This window comes from Musca autumnalis, unplaced genomic scaffold (genome assembly GCF_047663935.1).
Source record: "Musca autumnalis isolate F117 unplaced genomic scaffold, ASM4766393v1 scaffold_5, whole genome shotgun sequence".
Classification (NCBI taxonomy): domain Eukaryota; kingdom Metazoa; phylum Arthropoda; class Insecta; order Diptera; family Muscidae; genus Musca; species Musca autumnalis.
The window spans coordinates 134,887,753-134,909,960 of NW_027412088.1; the positions used below are offsets into that span (position 1 = coordinate 134,887,753).

The following is a 22,208-nucleotide window of genomic DNA, read 5'->3' on the forward strand; positions in this document are numbered from 1 at the left end:
CCTACTAAAATGATTGATAACTACAATAACCTACGAATTAAATTGAAACGAACGCGAAGCTCCAAGAAGGGTTATATCGGACAACATATTCGGGCAACACACTGGCAAAAGTTCAAAATTTTCGCTTACGTGAAGTTTATTGACTGTCCGATTGTTTCATCAAAGGTAATTCTTCTGATTCCGATTGCAATGATATAATATTATTCCAGAGATGGACAATGTGGTTCATTCCTTTAGCTATCACCCTCCGCAAAAGTTTTCCACTTTTAATCCAGTTTAAGGCGACTTCTCAAATTTTGCTGAGAAAATCCAATGCTTCGTGAGATATACATATGCCCCTAAATGTATCAATGTTTGGGGCGCCCATTATTTCTTTACCTCTCGCACTAAGAATTTTGGTAGTCTTTGCCGAAACTTTGCACTTCGTAAAATTTCTTCCAAACTTACATCAAGTTCCTAGAAGGTCGATATCGGACAACACCTTCCCAGGTACCGGTATCGCACACAAAATTCACAATGTCCGCTTTATTGTAATTAATTAATAAGTTTATTTATCGATAGTAATACATAGCAAAACATTCCTGAATAGAAAATATGTAACTAACTATAATTTGTTATATATCTCCATTTAGTTTCACTTTGTTTTGTTGGCTCCCCAACCATAATTATGTACAATTAAAAATAAAATATAAAAATTAATTGACTAGGCGGGAAATAGCAGCAACAGCATAGATAAATATATTTTGTATAGGGAAGATTTTGGTTAGAGTAGTTGAAAGTTACATAGAAGATACATAATTACGCAACTTTAAAGGAAAATCGTTATTTGGTGAGGATATCGTAGTTTTTATAATTTTGTAAAAGAACAACATATCAACAGCACATCGAACGGCATTCCTAAAAAATAATATAACAAACGGGGAAATATGATTACGCCTATGGATATTATTAACATACCGAACAATGGAGTTTATGATGAATTTTAGCGTATAGAAGTTGTAACTGACAGTCCCAGACATTACTTCAAGAGCGTACGAAATCAGAGCCATTAATAAGACATATGTAATTCTGTACTTGCCCCTGGTTGGATAATAAGAACCAGTCGAGTAAAGTCTCCGTAAAGTCCCATAAACCTTTGCATGAACAAAGTATATATGAGTACCAAAATTAAGCTTTTTATCTATTATTATTAGACCCAAAAAGCTTTGGTCTCGTCTTGGAGAACAGAATAACTTCATTAATCAGCACTAAAAAGTAACATAATATTAATAAGACACTCAGGGAAATCATTAATATAAAGAATAAATAAAAGTGATCCCAACACCGAACCCTGTGGTACACCAGAGAACAAAGATGCAACACTAGATCTTGGACCATTTAACTCAACATACTGCGACCTACCACTCACATATGTCAAAATAAGTTTACAAGCAGATACTGAAAAATTGAAAGCATACCTAAGCTTACGTAATAAAGTGTCATAGCATATCGATGCCTAATATTCCCAAACTCGTATCTTAAAAAATACAACTTTTCAGGAGAGACAAAAAACGATTTATCTTTTGATACATCGGTGTTTGGGTAAAAGTGTAAAAGACAATTCTTATGGAATTTTACCGTTTAAGCAGGAAACGTATTTATTGGGATACAAGTTTGCTGCATTAACAATTATATTCTGACAGTGCAGTGTGATAGAAGACCAAAAGAGAGGAGGTACGTGTCTCGACGTTTGTAGCTATCACTTGCACTTTTGGGTTTTAAGTCGCCCTAAGACTTGAGGCTCTTATGCCAAAAGGGATAATTTACTCAGGCTGATATTTGATTTAACTGATGGCGTTAAGAACAAACATTGCAACCATATAAAATCCATAAAAAGTCATCTTGAAGGTCAAAATCGGTTATAGGCCCAACAGCCTTGATACCCTGATATTAAGAGGAATGTTTTTTCAGGCTCATATCTTCCAACTCACACACACACCTACACCTTAATAGGAACCCTCACTCAAAAATTCAAGATTCTAGATCCAGCCGTTTCGCCAACTTTGCTTCTAATAGATTTTGTTACTTGTAGAGGTAAGGAGGTAGTACTATCACCTAGGCGAAAAGCATATACTGAGAGCTAAAGAGCCTGTTACTGGTAAATGATAACATTTGGTATTTCAAAATATGCTCAAATCCCTTAGACAGAATGGGTAATCTATTTTACCCGCATATCATCAGAGCAACATACAACATAGGTTTTTGGAATAAGGACCACCCGCGCAGTTTTCCATACTTCAGGAAATATTGATGTAGTTAGAATTAAGTTAAACAAGTCAGAAATATATGGAAATATAAATTTCAGAAATTCTAGTATTCTAGTAGTATTTCATCCACGCCAACCGACTTCGACTTTATTTGACCCAACGCGATTGCAACAACTTCGCTTCAAACACACTCAAAAGAATACACACCATCAGTGTCATCTATGGTATTGAAATTAGTTTCTCCATCCATACCAGAATCTAACCCTGATGCAAAAAAAAAAATTGTTAAGAATATCAACATCGCCATTATAATCTACACCCTCGGAACTTCCACAACCATACCTTTTTTTGTTTATTAGTTGAGGTTTTTTTTATTAATTCCAAATTATGTACTAAAGGAAACTTGTAAAAAAAAAACATCGCTCCCAAGTGGAGCATCTACATAACTATTACAAGCAAAGTTAGAAATGCGAAATATTATATACATAAATTTACATGGAGTGTACAAAATTTTGAAATGTGGTTCGGTCCTGTGCCATTCGCCTTATTTCGTGCCATGTTTTTCCCTTTGATTGGAGTTCTGCTTCAACTGATCTTTCCAGAGTCATCTTTCTGTAGCGTATGCCAAATCAATTTCCATTTCCTTTGCCTGATTTCGGTATCGAGTGGCTTCATATTGCAGGTTGCCATCAGGTTCTGGTTACTGATTTGTAGCGTCCAGAAAATTTTGAGTATTCTTCTCATACATTTATTAAGAAATACTTGCAATTTAGATGTGATTGCTGTAGTGACATCCCATGTCTCGCACCCGTATAGCAAGACAGATTTCACACTGGTGTTGAAAATGTAGATTTTTTGTTTTTTGGAAATTTGTGAGGATTGCCAAACTGTAGATAGTGAAGCGTATGCGTGGCGAGCTTTGTTTATTCTGTTGGTAACATCCAAATCTGCTCCTCCCCGTTTGTCTATGGTGCTTCCAGGTATGTGAATTTGTTTACTTCTGCGATAGGAGTGCCATTGAGCAATACGGGTGAGTTGGTCGACGTTCCTTTTTAGAGCCCGCCATAATTCTTTACTGCTCACTCCTCTAAAATACTCAGAATAGAATTGCGTCTTTCTCTTCTTATCACAGATTTAGCTATATTACGATATTTTTGAAAATTCTCCAGTTATCACTACTGTTATTCTCTTGAAACGCTTTATATGGTAAATCTCTTAGTCCCGGTCCACACTAGCGTGAATTTCATTAAAAAATTTCATGAAATTAGGCGTTCTTAAATCGATTTCCTCACTACAGCAATTTTATGATTTTCCTCTACTATGGAAGTCGATCTAGAGACGCATAATTTCATGCAAATTTTTCAATGAAATCCCTCTAGTGTGGACCGGGACTTAACGATTGAGCAAATAAAATTTCTCTTCTCTTCATCCAATTATAATACCGTGAGCGAATTTTTCTCCTAACAATGGGTACAAAATGGAATAAATTTTCACTCAGGAAATTAAGAAAATAAAAACACTTTGGGTATTCGCTTTAGTGCAGTTTCAGAGTTGCTCGAGCATTGTTTTGAAACTTTCGTCGAAGGTAGTCCGTGATAACAATAATATAATTATTTTCGTGGCCAAGTCCATGTTTCCTGACATAACGACCCAAAAGCTTTGAAACATCCTATGTTGACAATTATTTAGTGCAACATTGTTAAAATAAAGTAAAAGTTACTACTATAAAACCCCAATTCCATCTTCTATCATAATTCCCACGATAATTTTTGAGCTACAACTTCTTTGTCAATCTTGCTCCAACTTATGTATATTCCTGCCCCATTGTCACTGTGCCAGCACATTAAAACTGAAACAATTGTCCATTCCGTCCATGCTACACACAGAGCAGAATGAGGATGTCTATAATGGGACATAACACGTAGTATGGCAACAAATAGAATTACTCCATTAAGTGATAGTCACATGGCAAGGACGACAATCACAAAGTGACAGATTATTCCAGTGTCTCTTTTTAACTGAGTCCTTTTCAACAAGTCCACAAAAGTACATTCGGATTGACATAAAACTTATGATTTATGTCCTTGGCAATTATTCTAAGCAGAAGAACAAGAAGAAACAAAACGCATTAGGAGGGTATTTATTTAAGTTGTTGTAGTGTAAGTGACAATCTGTTAAGTAAAGTTCAGCAACACATGAGTGGAGGAGGGATGAGGAGGAAGTGAGAAAATAAATACTATATGGCATTTTCAATAGAAAGAACATTAGATGGATAGAAAACTTAAACAATTTACGCTAAACTTGTGCAATATTCGGATTTTATTTGTAGCACATTACGGGTGTAACAATGATAAACTGTGACATACGTGACTGTATTTTTTTTTTTTTTTGTTTTTCCAATGTAATAATGGATTATTTATGTTTTATTGCAAACTTCATGTAAATGTTTATACTACTGCAATTTTATGTTTCAACTTGCTAATTTCTCAGTTTACCAACGCTATAATTTTGCACTTGGCACCTAAGCGTTTTTAATTTCAGCGTGGTGCTATGTTTTGTTTTCAAAACAATTTTTAAACACTTTCAATACGTTGCATTTAAAATATAAAACTACTTAAATCATATTTCATGTTGTAAATTGAGATTATTTAACCCGATTGTTCGTTGTTGTTGCTGCTCGTCGTGGTGGTCAGTTTTATTAATTGTTATTTTGTAAGCCTGATTGTGGCGATTGTGTCTGTTTGTGTGTGCCTTTTGGAAATTTGATTCATTTTGCACTGATTCTTCTTGTTTCCCATCCCGCCCCTCACAGCCACCACACAACAGCGTGTAACGATGTGCAACAAATTCCAACAATTTAAATATTTAAATGAGTAATTATTTGCTATTTTTAGGATGAGGAAATTTGTTCGCTATTTAATTTTAGCAAATTTCATGAGTTGCGGCAAATACTATCGAGGGACTGACTGGCTGAATGCCGCACATTGGCGGTTTGCATGTGGGCAATGAATGTGCAGTAATTGTAAGCAAATGAAGTCAGCGACCTTTGGCGAAGGTAGGCAAATTTATACACAGACGACATACAGCCAACCCAACATCACTCTCTTCTCATTTATTGTCTAAAGAAGCTGTAGTAAAAATATTGGGGCAATTTTCCCCATACATCATTTGTATGAAAATATTTGAAGGGTTGTTCACTGTTTTATTCGTGTTTTAACATGGGAAGAATATTTTAAAGAGCATGGAAGGTGGTAATTTAAGCTCTTAAATATAATAATATTTTAAATTTATTTCACTCTCATTTTATAGACACGAAATTTTGTTCACTGATTGCATGTTCGTGGTTACGTTTTTTGTCTGTTCGACTTTTGCCACAACTAAGTTGAACATCGCACAAACAATTATTTAATAAACTATACACTAAATAAATCTATAGACCATAAATAAAATTTAATAAAAAGCATTTCATTCAACGATTATTGTTGGAACGACCTAACACTCCCTGCCCAATCATCAATATTTCATCATCATCATTTGTAAAACGGAAGGAAGTGAATTGATAATCATGAAAATACAAATATTAAATAATCAAAAAACAAAACAATAGCAGCAGTTATCTATAAGCCTGTCTGCCAATGCTATGACGCCATTGCTAAAGCAAAAAATCAAAACTTTCTTCTTTCCATAGCCATTAGTAGCTGTACTTCAGGCATTACGAAGAAAAACGAGGTGTAGAAGAGGGAAAACATATGCTGCTGCCACTGCAGTAATCGCAACACCAGTTCCGACTGCTATCATCGATGGCTCGTTGGAACTAATTAACAATTAACAACGCCAACTGTGTAACAGAAACAGCTATGACACGAAACAATGAAGCTAGCAAACAATACTCGCTGCTGCTGCTGGTACGTGTGATTTGTTTTGCGAGCATTCCGTTGTTCCAGCTTTGATTGTTGGTTGCATGCAACAACATTAAACAAATATATAGCAAATTATATTTGAGCTGCAGATATTTAAAGGAATTCAATTGTTTGAAAATTATTTGAATTACACTGTGTGCAATTTTTTGAGTCACCATATTCTGACACCGCAACGTTTTTCCCTATCACTTCAACTTTCGCGGTTATGGGCCCCCAATAACCTGAGGGCTTGATGTCAAAAGGGATGATATTGTCAGGCACATATCTTCTAAACCGCTAAGAATTTGGGTTTACTCGTGGAAGCAAAGTTGTAGCTCTCGTCTTAAAAAATAATAATTGTGAACACATAAAATTCATTGAAGCTCATCATCTTCAAGGTCAAAATCGGCTTTAGTGTACAGAATACTACATTATTGTGGTTGATTGTTTTCTTGAGCTTTGAACGGTTTAGTATCTATGGAGCGGAAACCGAGAAAAGAGGATAAAAATCGCATTTGTTTTGCTATTTCGGCCATTAAGAACCATTTCTACAGAGTTCGTATGTTCCAAAAAGTTATTTTTTGACATCTGAGGTACATTTTTCTAGTTGATTGTTTGCTTCAATTTTGATCGGTTTGATACAGATATCAAACCGACTAAAGCCCGAGAAAAAAATTATAAGGAAAATTTGACCTTGACGATTTTGACCTTGAAGATGAGGTTGAATGGATTTTATGTGTTCACAATTATTATTCTTTAAAAATCGGATCGGATTTCGATATAGCTCGGATAGGCCAATTTTGGGTCCTATATATCTATATCGAAATCAGATCCGATTTTCAGGATACGTTTTTTAGCCACAATACTTAACTGTACCTTTGGCCCCATACAAATTACTATGGAAACAAAGATCGCCCGGGTGGCCCGGGTTAACCTTAATCGATCGCGATAAAATTGCATATATAAGGTTTTTGGTCAAAATTTAGGGGGTAGGAGTTCCATTCAAAAAAATGTTTTTTTGTCGGTTAATATACATACATATCGTCAGACGTAACCCACATGAAAAAAGAAATTCTTTTTCGATGGAATCTGATACATAAAGCTAAAATACATGCTCTGGCAAAGTTTCAAGTTTCTACGTTTACAATTAACAATGCTATCCAAGGCATGGCATTTCAGAAAATGGTGTAAAATTGTTGTTGTAATGAAGGATCACAAATCGCGGTTTTAGTTTCATTGCATACTCCCATTCGTACATGATTGATAAAACTCAAAATAATCGTCCTCCACGGTGCGCCTTAACTAAATTTAAATGGGAAGTTTTTGCGGATTCTGAAACTACAATGTGCTTAGATGAGAAAAATCAAAAAACCAAAAAAATTGCTAGGGATTTTTGAATAAGTCGCGATCAAAGTTCGTATTTTTAAAGGTTTTTTAGGTTTTCACGATTTGGCTTCAAAACCGCAAGTCCTACCGAATTGGGATTAGAGCAAATATTGTAGCAGTGAAAATTCTCTACCTTCAAGATATTTTCGTAGGTTTCACCGTTTTTTGAGATATATAAGTTCAAATTGGGACAATGCGCTATCTGTATCGCCTCCTTATAAAACAATTTCATGCAGGGTGCGCCTTTACTAACTTTTATTGAGAACCGCTTAAACCTGAGAATTTTTTGCGGATTCCGAAACAGCAATGTTAATAGATGAAAAAATCCAAAAACAGGAAAAAATCGCTGGATAGATTTTTAAATAAATATCGGTTAAAGTTCACATTTTTAGGTTGTTTTTAGGTTTTCACGATTTTGCGTGGAACCCGCAAGTCCTATCTAAATGGCACTAAAGAAAATGTTATAGCTGTGATAATTCTCTACGAGATTGGTCCTTACGATCTTTTCCTAGGCTCTACCATTTCCAAGCAAAATCTTGAAAACCTAAAAAACCCTAAAACTGTGAACTTTGATCGCGATTTATTTTAAAATCCCTCCATCGATTTTTCCTTGTTTTGGGATTTTCTCATCTATGAACATTGCTGTTTCAGAATATGCAAAAACTGGTTTTCATTAAAAGGGCGCACCCTGCATGACATTGTTTTAAAAGGAGGCGATACAGACAGTGCATAGTCCCAATTGGAACTTCTGTATCTCAAAAACAGTAAAACCTACGAAAATATCTTGAAGGTCAATCTTGTAGAGAATTTTCACTGCTACAATATTTAGGCACATATCATTACTTCATGCATTACCGAGTAATGACAGCTCATTACTCTACGCATTATCAGGCAGTACATAAAGGCTTACACATAACTACTTACTTTACTCATTACAAAGTACTTACTAATACCCAGCAAAATTTGAAGGAAGGGGTTCCATGCGATGACGTTATTTCATGGCATGGCGAAGTCGTGAAAGATCCGATCTTCTCATTAGCATTTGAACCAATGCAAAGGAAGTGGTGAAAGATCCTATCTTTTCATCACCATTTGAACCCATGCAAAGGAAGTCGTGAAAGATCCGATCTTTTCATCAGCATTTGAACCCATTCCGTCGATCCAATAGAGATGAATTTTGTGTTTTTATTTATACACATTTTTCTAAATACATAAGATTAATTATTTACAATAGGATTGATGTTGTCGGAGACTCGAAGTCACAAAAAACGTTGTTAAAACTCTCGTCGTAATGATAATGTCATTGCAAAGGGTTGGTGAAAATGACATGCCAAAGCATTGGTAGAAATGACATGCAAAAGCATTGGTGAAAATGACATGTCAAAGCATTGGTGTAAAAGACATGCTTTGGATCCAAAAATGAATAGCATATTTTGGGGTCCACGCTCATATAAAACTCATCGATGAAGATGCTAAAAAGATGACATCACTTTCACTTTCACCCATGATTGAATGGCATCTTTGAAATCGAACATTTTGCTCGGTATATTTAAGGAAGTATTTCCTGCCTATGACATCTCCATGTAAAAATAATGACTTTCGGTCAATTTGTAAGTAGTTACTATGGCCAAAATTTACTGAATAAAGTGATTACTTGTAATGCTTTTTCTTGCTGGGGAAGGTTAATGAATAGAAAACTGTCTCACAAAATTGTATAGAGTGAACAGAAAACCAAAACAAAAACTTCAAAAAATCTTGAAGATCTTAGTTTCAGGAGTTTTGCTATCAATTTGATCATCCGTCAGGCAACCTACACCCCAACACTTTTCAAAACTTTACCTTTCAATGTCTTAATTCCTTTAAATTTCATTATTTGTTCTCATTCAGATGGCATATGACGCGTGAATAGCTCACGGCATGGTTGTTTGCTTTCGATTCATTTCTGGTAAAGTGTTAATGCCGTTCGCATGTATCCATCATCGAAAAGAGGAGAAGAAAAAAAAAACAGTTGCATTGTAGCTAACTACCTTTTTAGTGTAGTGTAACGTCATGTACCAGGTGAAATAAATCCAAAAGCCCACAGCAAATATTCCATTCATAAATATGTATCGGGATTTTTGAATGCAAGCGAATGAATGGAAAAATGGTGTGTGGGGAGGAACCTTTACCACCACCACCCCTCACTCGCCACAGACAAATAAAAATGCTAAATATTATTTTTTCCTCCCATGGTAAAAGATGGAGACTGAGAGCAAAATAAAAAAGCCGCTGAAGAGAGTGAGTCGGTATCGTACCCATCGTCGACGACAAACCAACCAGCCGTTTAACAATCATTGTTCATGGATGACTGATTGTACAAACAAATGGGGTACATGGGGAGAAGTTGGTATAACTGTGCTGTTGAAGCCAGTGCAGCTATATAAAACAAGAAATAGATGATATCCTCGATTCAATGTTGCCGCAACCACACAGGAAGACACAACAACAACTACACCATCATTCATACAGCAATCCATACAACGTCTGCAGAAGGCGATACACGACCGTGATCTTGAGGAGATTTCAGCAGATTGCCAGGAGACCTCATTGCGGCAGTGGTTGTAGTTCTAGCAATATTATCACTACCACTACAACAAGGATTACAAGGTTTACAACCAATACATCGACAAGAAGCTCGCTAAGAAGCAGTAGCATTGGCAACTGTGGCAATTCTGGCAACTCAATAAGAATAAGTAAAGCATGCTGCTCTTGTTATTCCGAAATTGTTGTGTAAGTAAATGGAACAACAATATGCTTTGTTTTTAAGATTGGTATGGAAACAAATCACTCAAGTCGTATCTTAAAACATTTTATAGCGCATCCTGTGGAAACTTGTAAGCAGCAGCAGCAGTCCCCCTCATCATTGCCACAAAGAGGTGGATCAAAAGCAAAAGAAGTTACCAAGACTGCCATTGTCATACAACCACCACTACCAGCAACGACAAGAACAACATTATCATTTCATTTTATGGTTTTCATTGCTGGTACTGCTGAGTCAACATCATGGCATCGATTGTCGTCCAGCATCCGAAACAAATCACAGGTGGGTGTTAACCAATGACCGATACATGTTCGTTCGCTCGTTCATTCGCTTGCATATAACCCATTTCACTAACCAAACATACGCGAAACAAGAGACACTTGGTAAACAATGAACAGGAGAGGGTGGGGGGTGGGCGATGCGATTGTGTTTGTGTGTATGTGCAAGAGGGGGAGATAGATGAAATCGATTATTGGTCCATTTATTTTTACGTTTAAACTTAAAACACATTTCCGGCAAATAAATATGGACTATGGCATCAAACGTGCGAAGGCGGGAAATGTGATGCCGATTAAAAATCAATTCGTTTAAAAAACAATTTTTTGAAATGAAAATGTAGTTAATTTCTTTCGTACACAAACATGCACGCACAAGCAATGCGTTTTTGGGGGGTTTTTTATTAAGACCATTGATGGGACGACATGGTTTACACCATTGAGGATATAGATTCGAATGTCATTGTTCATTTTAAACATATTTAAATTTCGCCATGAATTTCAATTTTTTTTTTTGCAATATGCAAATGGGAATCTACCCTAAAGAGAGTTGTCAGCGTTGTTTTCTGGCCAAATAGTGGTCTGTACATCAAGAAAGATTCTTCAATCTAACACGAAGGCGGACAAAAATTGGTTGAGATATGAGCGTTAGAAAGGAAAAATTCATTGTAGAAAACAATCACTTATTTTAACAAGGTCATGTCTGCAGAAGTATGTACCCAGCAAACCAAAATCGGAAGAAACATCAGAGTTCGGACAGAATTCGGTCCGAAAGTCGGATGAAACGTCCGAGTTCGGATCCGATTTCGGTCCGAACTCTGACCGAAAGTCATATGGCGTGGTTGACGTGTTAAATGCAACATAGGCACGCGTGCATAGGCATATGCGTTGCTTGCCGGTGTTGCCGAATTATCGTAATTTTGACGATTTTTTGGCCCAAAAATGTTAAATTACGATTTGACGATTTTATGTCCTGAAATGACGATTTTGACGTAAGCCAAAATTGCATGAAATGAAACAGGATAATTATATTTTAAACAAAATTTAACGAAAGAATTTAAGGAAAACAAAGTTTTAAACTCGATTTTATGAGCCTTTTTAATGTCCTTAGCCATATCCAACCAGATTGGCTATAATTAGGTATATATTTGGAATACGGTAGTCTGAGTTTTTTTCCTCACAGTCGAACTATATCATATAAAATTTTCGTTTAGGATTGTTAATGGATGAAAATCGTCTATCTCTTTGTGAAAAATGTAGGAGTCCAGCTTTCTGCCCTCTTAAAGAGGACAGTTAGTCAGTCAGTTTTGAATGACAATTTTTCCAATTTCCAACAAGTATAATGTACGTGGATGACCAGCAAACATGGACGGGTGCATGCCAATCAAGCGATATTTGAGCAAAGCCGTCATTCAAAACTGGCAGTGTAATTACCTTGCTGCATTATTGGAAACTCGATAACCATAGGCAAAACTCTCATCTGGTGAAAGCTTTTTATGGAGCATTTAAGTGAGATTAAGTGTTTGCTTGTGTTTGTAATAAAAAAAGAATCAAAACGATATGAGAGGAGCTTTAACTTCGTTTTTCCCTAGTTTTGTGCGGAAGGTACCCGAAGGAGTGGACCGACATAGTCCATATTCCAACCTGATACATGACCGGAGGAAATAATACGATGTGCAAAGTCTGCACCAATCAAAAACTCCCTGCGAGAATTATCTTGCGGATTTGCCATTTTCGTTGGTGCCGTCAGGGTTTCTTGGAGCTTTTAGGCCATTATCTCAGGAAGTATGGACTTGCGCCCGAAAACAAATGTCCGTCGTAAAGGGAGCCACAAAGACAACCTGCTGAAAAAAATTCAAAACGATCCGCGAGGTGCTCATAAACTTTAACCGAATTTTGTGTGGGAGGTACCCGAAGGAGTGGACCGATATAGTCCATATTTGAACCCGATCTATGTCTGGAAGGAATAATACGATGTACAAAGTTTGGACCAAATCGATTGTTCCCTTCGAGAGTTATCGTTTAAATATCAAATATAATTATTTTAAAAAATTTAAACATAAAGTAAAAGATCAAATGGTTTGAAAATCTGTTCATCGATCGTCTTTCGGGACAATTATTCTGTTTCTGTTTTACGCCAACTATGCAAGAACTTTTAATTTGGAGAGAGAGAGAGAGAGAGAGAGAGAAATAATTTTCAATTATTAGAAAAATACAAACATCATTGATACTGAAGTTTTCACACTTTTTTAGGTAACGAATTTGACTGACCAGTAAAATTGGCTCAGTGAATCGTTCATTTGAACTAGTTTATTTGGTGAACCATACAACACTATGACACATTCTGTAGAACTAACTCAAACATTTTTATTTTTATGGAAATCATACAGAATTTTACATTGGTCAAGAAAATGCATCCTTTACAGGGACTGAGATAAATATTTCAAGGTGTCGCAATAGAAGTAACAAAATTAATGCATACACTCTATCAAAATGCTTAGAAACATGTCTATAAACATAGTTTGAAATTGACAGACTCTTTCTATTTTCAGCAGGGCCCAGCGACGTTTTATGTGGAAACAAATGGACACAACTGTTGATGGTTTCGTGGGAAGGATGGTTACTGGCGCTCGCATGATGAAGGGTATGATAGGTGAATTTATACCACAACAACAGTTGGGAAAACAAAACTCTGGCAATGCTTTGGATTATCTGCCGACCGAGACCACACGTATTCGATACATTATACGTAATCCGCTTACCAAAGAGACGAAAGTTATCAAAATGCGGCCTTCGAAAAAAGTTATTAAACTTATGGCAATGACGCCTAAACCCATATTGGCTGAGAAAACAAAATCTATGTACATTTTAGAAAATGGAAAGTTAAGACAATTGGAAAAAGAACAAGAACTTATTGCTGAAGGTAAACTGCCTGCGAAGCATGAAGAACGCATGCCGGGCTCACGCAGGAAACCAAATGCCACCTCAACGAGGGGTCACCACCGCGAACAATTGCAAAATGCCGAAATTGTCAACGGCGTTGGTTTGGGGGGACAGGATTTTGGTGAAAATTGGAAACCCATTTTCAAGGACCCACCAGAGAATCATTTAAATGTTAGACCCTCAATGATGAGTCTGTTGCACACCAATATTGTGGGAGAACTTTTGCCCCAACCTCAAAAACAGGTATATGATCCAAAATATGAATCCATTGATTATGAGGAGATGGAACGAGAACGGGAACGCGAATTTGAACGGGACCGCAATAAAGCCCATACCTATGAAGTTACAGAATATACGGCTGAGGAATCGGTAATGCAACCGTTGACACATGACTATTACAGCTACACACATGTACCAATCTCAGGATTAACATTAAGGGGTGTCGGCTCAGCACAAAGAGAACCCCTCACAACCACAACAGAGGCACCAAGTGAAAAGAACAAAAACGAAGAGGAAACACATGATTTTTATAGCTATAGGCATGTTCCTGTAGCATCTTTGTCGTTATCGCAACGAGGTCTTGGTAATCATTACACTGCAACCCCAAAGGAGGCACCACATGCGGAAGAAGAAGAACACAAAGAAGTTGAGGAAGCATCATCGGAAAAAGTTCAAATAACGGAGTATCGAACACATAGAGTCCCACCGCCACCAACACGTGGTGGTAGCAGCAGCAATTACCGATATCATGCAGAAACAACCACATCGCTTCCCAGTACCACAACAACTGAAGAACCTAATTATCCTCCAGCTTTTCTGAAGAAAATGCGTGAACGCCCCGATAGTCTATATGTGGTCAAACCACAACAACCCCGCAACAAGCCAAAGGAATTGGTTTTGGAAAACACTTGGATACCATCCAATGTTTCATACGAAACCAACAATTACCACCACAACAAACCGGCTGCAGCTGCTTATCCACACACATTATCCTCGGTGCGTATCAAGTCACAAAAATGGCCACCTGATGTACAGGAGACACACAATTCGGATTCTTCAAATCACCACGCAACAGAGGTCGCATCGGCATCATCTCCGGGATATGAAAGTAACACGTTATCAAGTTCAAGCTCGGCGTTACGTAACACCGGAAATCATTCACGCAAAAATGTACGCCTTAAGACGCATGAAGGTGGTAACAGCTCCCCAATTTCTTCGCACACAAGTACCTCGTCATTGTCCTCATCCCCCTCCTCAGGCACCACTTCCGCTTCCTCTTCAGGCACAAGCAATATTGAATACCACAGACATCGTCACAGCCGTCACAGAGGCTCTATTCGATTCGGTGACAAATTGGAAACAGACGAAGGTTAAAGACGGCTGACACAAAATCGACAACAACAACATCAACCAGACCAAAGCTGCTACGTAGAATGTGGCAAGCAAGCAAGACCTGCGTGCGTCCGAACCAAAGTCAATTCTAAGCAAATTATTTATTAAGCGTTTTAGATATAAGTGTAAGTAATTGTTATTGTTATTATAGGCGTAAGTGTATGGCAGAGAGTCTAGGTATTTAAGTAAATTAAGTAGTTTTTAAAGATGTATGTATACCATGTACACTCAGCATATTGTGTGCACACATGTATGGGCGAATGTACGGACGTACACACCGTCTTTACATGTGTTACGTGAGGAAATAAAAAAGCCTCAATAAACCGCTGTGTAAATTAAAAGCACGCTTTCATTCGATTAATGATGAACACCTGATGTACGCGATTTCAGGTTATTGTGTGTGTGTGTGTGTGCGGGTGTTGTTGAAAGGAGAGCTTGGTATTGTATATATGAAGGGATCAAATCACAACATGCCGTTAAACGTGATGCCGGTTCCTTTATTGTGATATTTATTTCTAAAGTGGATTTATATCTAGAAAAGTAGCTTTTGATAATGGCTGCCAGTATGCTGTATACTCTAAATAGGATACAATGGGTATTTTATATAGATAGAAATGAAGTGTAGTTACTTTTACCGGCAATAATAATTTTGCAGAGTGCGATGGGGCAATTAATATTCTCTGATGAAACAAAACATTATTTCGAAGGCGGAATGTTTTTTAGCTCATCTTGTGTTCGTTGCAGTGCTATGTGAATCAGCTGTGTCAAGAGCTAAAGAAAACAAGTGAGCAAAGGCTATAGTCTGGTCGAGGCCGACTTTGTGATACCACAACCCATGTGCATAAGCTTTTCACTCGTAAACATTTCTTTTAGGGAGATACTAAAGTATTCACCTATCTAGCCACATACCAAATGACTTAAGGCGAACTGAACCAAAATAATTAATAAATCTATTATATATTTGAGTTTGGTGATAAGTAGACATCGGATTTTGCATATTTGCATATTTTTTATTAATAAAGATACGAAAATTCTAGTTGGACCAAAATTCGTTTTCAAGAAAACTGAATGCAATGACAGGCTCATATTTTTTATTTTTTTGCATATTTTGCATATGCACAAAATATGCAAAAAAATATGCAAAATATGAAAAAAATATGCAAAATATGCAAAAAATATGCAAAATATGCAACTAATTTTTTTGACGAAAATCGTCAAATTAAATTTGGAAAGTCATCAAAAAGTGTTCTAAATTATGTTTATTGTCGTTAAACGTCGATTTCTTAGCAGATTATTCTGTTATTAATTACACTGTGATACAAATGTGGACAAAATTTTTTTGCAGGATTTCTGATGCACAAATTCGGTTTTGTGGGAGTCCATAGAAGACGAAAATACCTTTGGTTTCTTTGGGTCTCTTCGGGTTTTGATTTTATAACGGTAAATGTAGTGAAAAATGGGCTGTCTTGGATTTTCAAAATAAAACGGAAATTACTTCTTTTTTCCACAACCGATTTGCATACACTGTTTTTCATTATAAAGGGGAGAGTAATGCCTTTCGAACAAGCCATAGGTTTTTAAAATCGGTTAACAAATGGCTAAGTAATAGTGGTTTAAGTGTGACAAAAACGCATTAAAAAACAGTAAAATGTTTTTCCTTGTGCTCTAGGCTGCGTAAACGACACCTAACAGTACAATTATTTACAGTTAGCAAATAGGATTTTTTAGTTAGCTTTCCAAAATAATTTAGTTGGCTTTCCAAAATGGGAAAAACCAACAAAATCCGTTGAAAAATGAATGAGTTATGGTATTTTTTGTGTTTCAACTTGTGTGTGCAAATCGATTGTGGAAAAAAGAAGTAATGTCCGTTTAAAGTTGAAAATCCAAGAAAATCCATTTTTCACTACATTTACCGTTATAAAATGAAAAACCGAAGTGACCCAAAGAAACCAAAGTATTTTCGTCTTCTGTGGACTCCCACAAAACCGAATTTATGCATTAGAACCCCAGCAAATTTTCACTGTAGCACAGTGTTATTATTCCGCCACAGCAATAAATCTGGACTAAAAGACTTAGAAAATTTCCTATAACCCAGCCTTCTTATTACAACATAAGTTGCTTTCTAATACAAATTTGTTCAAAAACTCAATCAGAAATGTCAAAATGAACGTATCCAAATATGTTGATAGTTTCTTCTCGGCTAAATTGTCTGACAGAATGTCAAATGAGCTAGAAATTAAGACTAAGACAATATTGAATATTACATAAAATCTTTCATATTTTACTAAAAACATATAACATATAAAAACATATACAGGGCAATCATGAATATTTCCCTCCGAATTTTCCGCACGGAAAATAATTTTAGAAACTCTTTTAAAATCAATATTTGTTAAAAGTTGAAAGCTACTAGATTCGCTTCATGATGGCATATTTTAGTCGAATCGACAAAAATATTCCCTTTTGGGAAAGAATTGTGACATTTGGGAAAGGAAACAAATTATGCACGGAATTTTTATTCGTGATTGCACTGATAACTATATTTTAATACCTTAAGGGTATTATGTCTTAATGAATGAGTTTGCAACATGCAAAAGGAAACAAAATAGACCCACAGTTCCTTTTGATTATCTGCATAGATTCGCACTTATCCATCTGGCCAGGTCATTTTGAAAACAAAGTACAGGTCACATTTATAGACCAATTCGCATAAAAATTGGAGATTTTTTGGCTCTAGGGCGATCCCTCTTTATTTTGGTAAGAATCGATTCAGATTTGGATATTGCACCCATATATACAGTATAATCTCGATAATCCCTACACCACAGGTTTCGGCGGTGTCCGAATTATCAAATTGTCCGGATTAACGAATAGTAAAGAAAATTATTTTCTATGATTAAATAACTCGTGGTAGTTATATAATACTCTACGTGCTCTAAGTGTTAAAAATAGTGAGATTTTTCTATACATACGTCAATCCGGAAATTTTTATTGGCATTGCCCGTATTTGTTCCTTTCCTTACTTTTACCAATTTACCATGCAACAAGAATCAATTTTCCGAAATTACAGAAAACGCCAATCAGATTGTGAAAGTAGAGCTAGAAATATGACGTTTTTAAAGTATACATCAGGATGTAAGCAAAACACGGGACAGGTTTGAAATTTCATATTTTCTGAAAATTAAGATTCCTTGAAATCTTTGCCTTTTAGGTGTATAGTGCCTTTGGCAACTTTAATGACAATATTGCGGCGAATATTTTTCTTAATATTTTATTTATATTTTTTCTAAATGTTGCTGAAAAAATTTATACAGCAACTCCTCTATTAAACAACTGTCCAAATTCGAAACATTTGTAATAATTAGTTCAAATTATCGAGTACACGGTCAGGTATAAGTTAATTAATTGTATAATTTCTTTTCGACTGTGTTATCAAAATTGTTTTCCTGTAGCAGGAATGAAAGAACTATATTTTTTAGCATTCCAAATGCTTTTCTAGCAGAAATATGTGAGTGGTTTTGCCATGTTAAAGATAATTCCAAGGGTTTGACTTATTTTACTACTACCACGCTATTGTGTGGTTTTTCTGAGTGATGTCATTTTGCACTAATCATTTGGTGTTCTTCACATCAATTTTAACTACATCTCATTTAAATAAAACTTGTTGTTTTTAAAAATTTGAAAACAACAAAACCCGAGATTAGGCTGAAATTATTTTACAACAATAAAATAATACACATCTCAACAAAACTGCCAAAAGTGAATCTAAAAATAATGCATTACTTTTCGCCGAGGAGTGAACATTTCCCAATTCTGCATTAAGCGGTTGTATGCGTACAATATACATATAAAATTATGTATTTTTAGTGCATTAAACTAAAACCATGTCATCAATATTAAAGCGGCAGTTAGAGCATTTGTCCAAAGAAGCTTTTTGACCACAAATATAGGACTAAACACTAAAAAATATATTCAAATCTAATATGTGGATATTCAAAACGTATACTTCTAATTATAGTTATATTCCAGAACCTGGAATCGTATATGGTACTTTAGTACTTTTTCCCATTTTGGGCTAAAAAACTAGAAAAAATTGCGCTTTTATCTAAACAAAAATAGCGATGACTAACTCTAGCTCCTTTGTTTTTCTGCTAGACAATTTTGGCCGATTTGAAACTATCACCATATTTGGATACGTTGATTTTGACATTTCTGATTGAGTTTTTGAAATTTGTCCATTATCTATCTACATTTGTATCGGAAGCAAATTATGTTGTAATAGGAATGCTGGGTTATTTGACATTTTCTAACCTTGTGAAAACTGATTTAAGTCTTGTTAGTCTAGATTTATTGCTGTGGCGGAATATCTGGAGAGTCTCAATAACATAATAATCTGCAAAAAACTATGTTAAACGTCAAAAAACTTAATTTTGAATGCTTTTTTGATGATTTTCCAAATTTAATTGACGATTTTTGTCAAAAAAAAAAAACACTTGCATATTTAGCATATCTTTTGCATATTTTGCATATTTTTTGCATATATTTTGCATATATTTTGCATATTTTTTGCATATTTTTTGCATATTTTTTGCATATTTTTGATATGACCCCAAATATCGAAAAATTGACCCTCAAAACGCCTAGATCCAAAATCTGAGTCCAATCGGATAAAAAATAAAAAACATGCTAAAATCCGATGTCTAGTGATAAGTGACAGACTGACTGACTGACTCATCATCCACGTCCAGCTAAAACGGCTAAAGCTAGGAGCTTGAAATTTTAACAGTAGGTCATTGTTGGTGCAAATGTGCGAGATAAGGCCGGGTTTTGCAAAATTCATCCTGGAACCACAACAAATAACATTAACAAAAATCCTTATTATTCACTGTTATTACTTATTTATGTACTTAGTTGGCAACACATTTGTCAAATTAAATGCTATAATTTCTTAATACCGTAAAATATCACAAACAATTTCAAATTTTGTAGTTTACTTCTAGGCGCATTTATTTTATCGTAAACCAATATATATTGGAAAGACAATGAAGGTTGTTATTTTCCATTGCAACAGATGTCGCAGTTGGTGATAATTAGACATCGGATTTTTGCATGTTTTTTATTTCTCATCCGATTTGACTCAAATTTTGGATCTAGGCGTTTTGAGGGTCAATTTTTCGATATTTGGGGTCATATCAAAAACATGCAAAAAATATGCAAAAAATATGCAAAATATATGCAAAAAATATGCAAAAAATATGCCAAAAAATATGCAAAATATGCAAAAAATATGCAAAATATGCAAAAAATATGCAAAATATGCAAAAAATATGCAAAATATGCAAAAAATATGCAGAATATGCAAAAAATATGCAAAATATGCAAACAGTTTTTGGTCGAAAAACGTCAAAAAAGTCGTAAAATTTACAATTAAAGTTGGAAAAAATCATCAAATAAACTTTAAAGTGTCCTAAATTAAGACTCTTGGCCATTTAACGTCGATTTTTTAGCAGATTATTGTGTTATTGATACCTCTTACGACGGTGTGGTGTAGGGTATATGGTATTGTAATACTATTTTTATTGTTAAACTATGCAAAAATATAAAATTTGATAAAATATCAATCATTTTATGTAAATTTAATATTTTCTTTGGCTTAATTTGTAGCTTTAGGCTGGTTTTAACGCAAAGGGAAGAAATCGATGTCGGATTTTTTTAGGCGGGGGTGCCGCCTTAACTGTTTACTTAGATTAGATTTTAGATAGATTTAAGATTAAGATTGCCAATTGAGCACCGTTGGAATAAGTTAACACGTGCTACTGGAGCCTCGAAGTTATGAAAATCTCGTCTCTCTCGGCGACCTATATCTGTGGAACGGTTAAAGCTATTTGCCAGTATTATGCATTAAAGGCCATTCTGTTTATTTTATATTCAAAAACAAAATGGTTAAGTATTACTGAATTCGAGATAGAAAACCAGTGTCCCGATTAACGTGACTATCTTGGTATAGCCGACTACTTGGAGAACGCATTGTTTTAGTTATTCGCCCTTTTTAATTAATTGGTTGTAATCTGGGGTGAGCTCGACTCGGAGTTAATGTGACTTTTTTATGAATTTCGAACAGTTGTTCTTTTGTAAGTTTGGGTCGAATATTTCCGGAGAAGTTTCCATCTTCGCTTTGTTAAGATTTTTGTCGCCATTTGACTCTTTACGGTGTTTTGCACTGTCGAATCAAACAATGCCCAGCCAACAAGTTCAGGACTAAGATACCACAGGTGATTTATCATTTTTTATTTCCTTTTACTCTCTATGTTTTTGTATTTCAATAGATTTTCAATGAGGTCTAGGTCTTCTTTTGATGCTAAACGCTTCGTAGAATCTGAAGAACCATCTGTCCCGAAAATAATTAAGCGCAGCTTCAACAAAAAGTCCTAACCATGGAATTGTCATTGCTGCCGGATCCCTGTAAAGTGTCCTATAGGAACGTTAGTCGTATCATTTTTTCTACAGCAGAAGCTCTCGGAGAGGACCCTCAAAAAATATGTGATCTTTAGAAGCTTTATCCGTTTATTCCGGAGAATAAACAGCGAAAATACTAGCAACAACTTCAAGGAAGATACCCCAAAACAAGGCCATTTGCGTGCACTGGCATGGAAAACTATTACCAGGTATTCCCAAAACAGTGCAAAAAGAACGGATTGCTGTTCTGGTATCATCTGGTATGGGGTAATGAACAACTCTTGGGCGTTCCTTAAACTGACAGTATCTCAGGGGAGAAACAAGACTTAAGGTAAGGTCACATTAGGCAAATATTTGCTCCAGGGACCGGCATTGTGCGCTTACTGAGATCAAGTGAGTGTTAACAATACATTGAATTTATGTTACTTGCTCTTAGTAAGCGCACACTGTCGGTCGCTGGAGCAAATATTTGCCTAATGTAATTCGACCTTTAGCAGTGTACGAATGCCTAGAATAATGGGGTCTTACCAGCTTGAGCAAATGTTAAGTCGAGAGTTTCTGTACCTGCGTACAGATTTATAAGAAGTATTGTTTAGAGGGATTTTTGACTGGAAGTTTGGCAGCACGTCCGGACATCAAACAAACATATTCACGCGATTTCTATAAGAATAGTTTGCGATTGACAAATCCAAGTTCGATGTAGGCGAGAATGTTTTAAAACTACTTCCCAAGAACAAGAGGTCGTAGAAGCACTTTGTGTTTTCATCTTTCGAGCCCGGTTTAACGCGCCCAGAATGTTTCTTATTTTGTT

General features: G+C 35.7%; 2 protein-coding genes across 4 annotated transcripts in view; one reads left to right on the plus strand and one right to left on the minus strand.

Moving 5' to 3' along the window:
- ttv (exostosin glycosyltransferase 1 ttv) overlaps positions 1–22,208 on the minus strand; it is a 415,109-nt gene that overhangs the window by 303,540 nt on the left and 89,361 nt on the right. The window lies entirely within an intron of this gene.
- LOC141404725 (uncharacterized) lies at positions 9,805–15,282 on the plus strand. 2 transcript variants are annotated; one of them, XM_073988382.1, is made up of 3 exons: positions 9,805–10,300; positions 10,387–10,613; positions 13,159–15,282. In XM_073988382.1, the coding sequence occupies exons 1-3, from the start codon at positions 10,271–10,273 to the stop codon at positions 14,921–14,923; spliced, it is 2,022 nt and encodes a 673-aa protein (XP_073844483.1). In that variant the 5' UTR covers positions 9,805–10,270; the 3' UTR covers positions 14,924–15,282. The 2 variants fall into 2 exon arrangements, with proteins under 2 accessions (XP_073844483.1, XP_073844484.1); XM_073988383.1 differs by having other exon boundaries at positions 9,887–10,300; positions 13,162–15,282.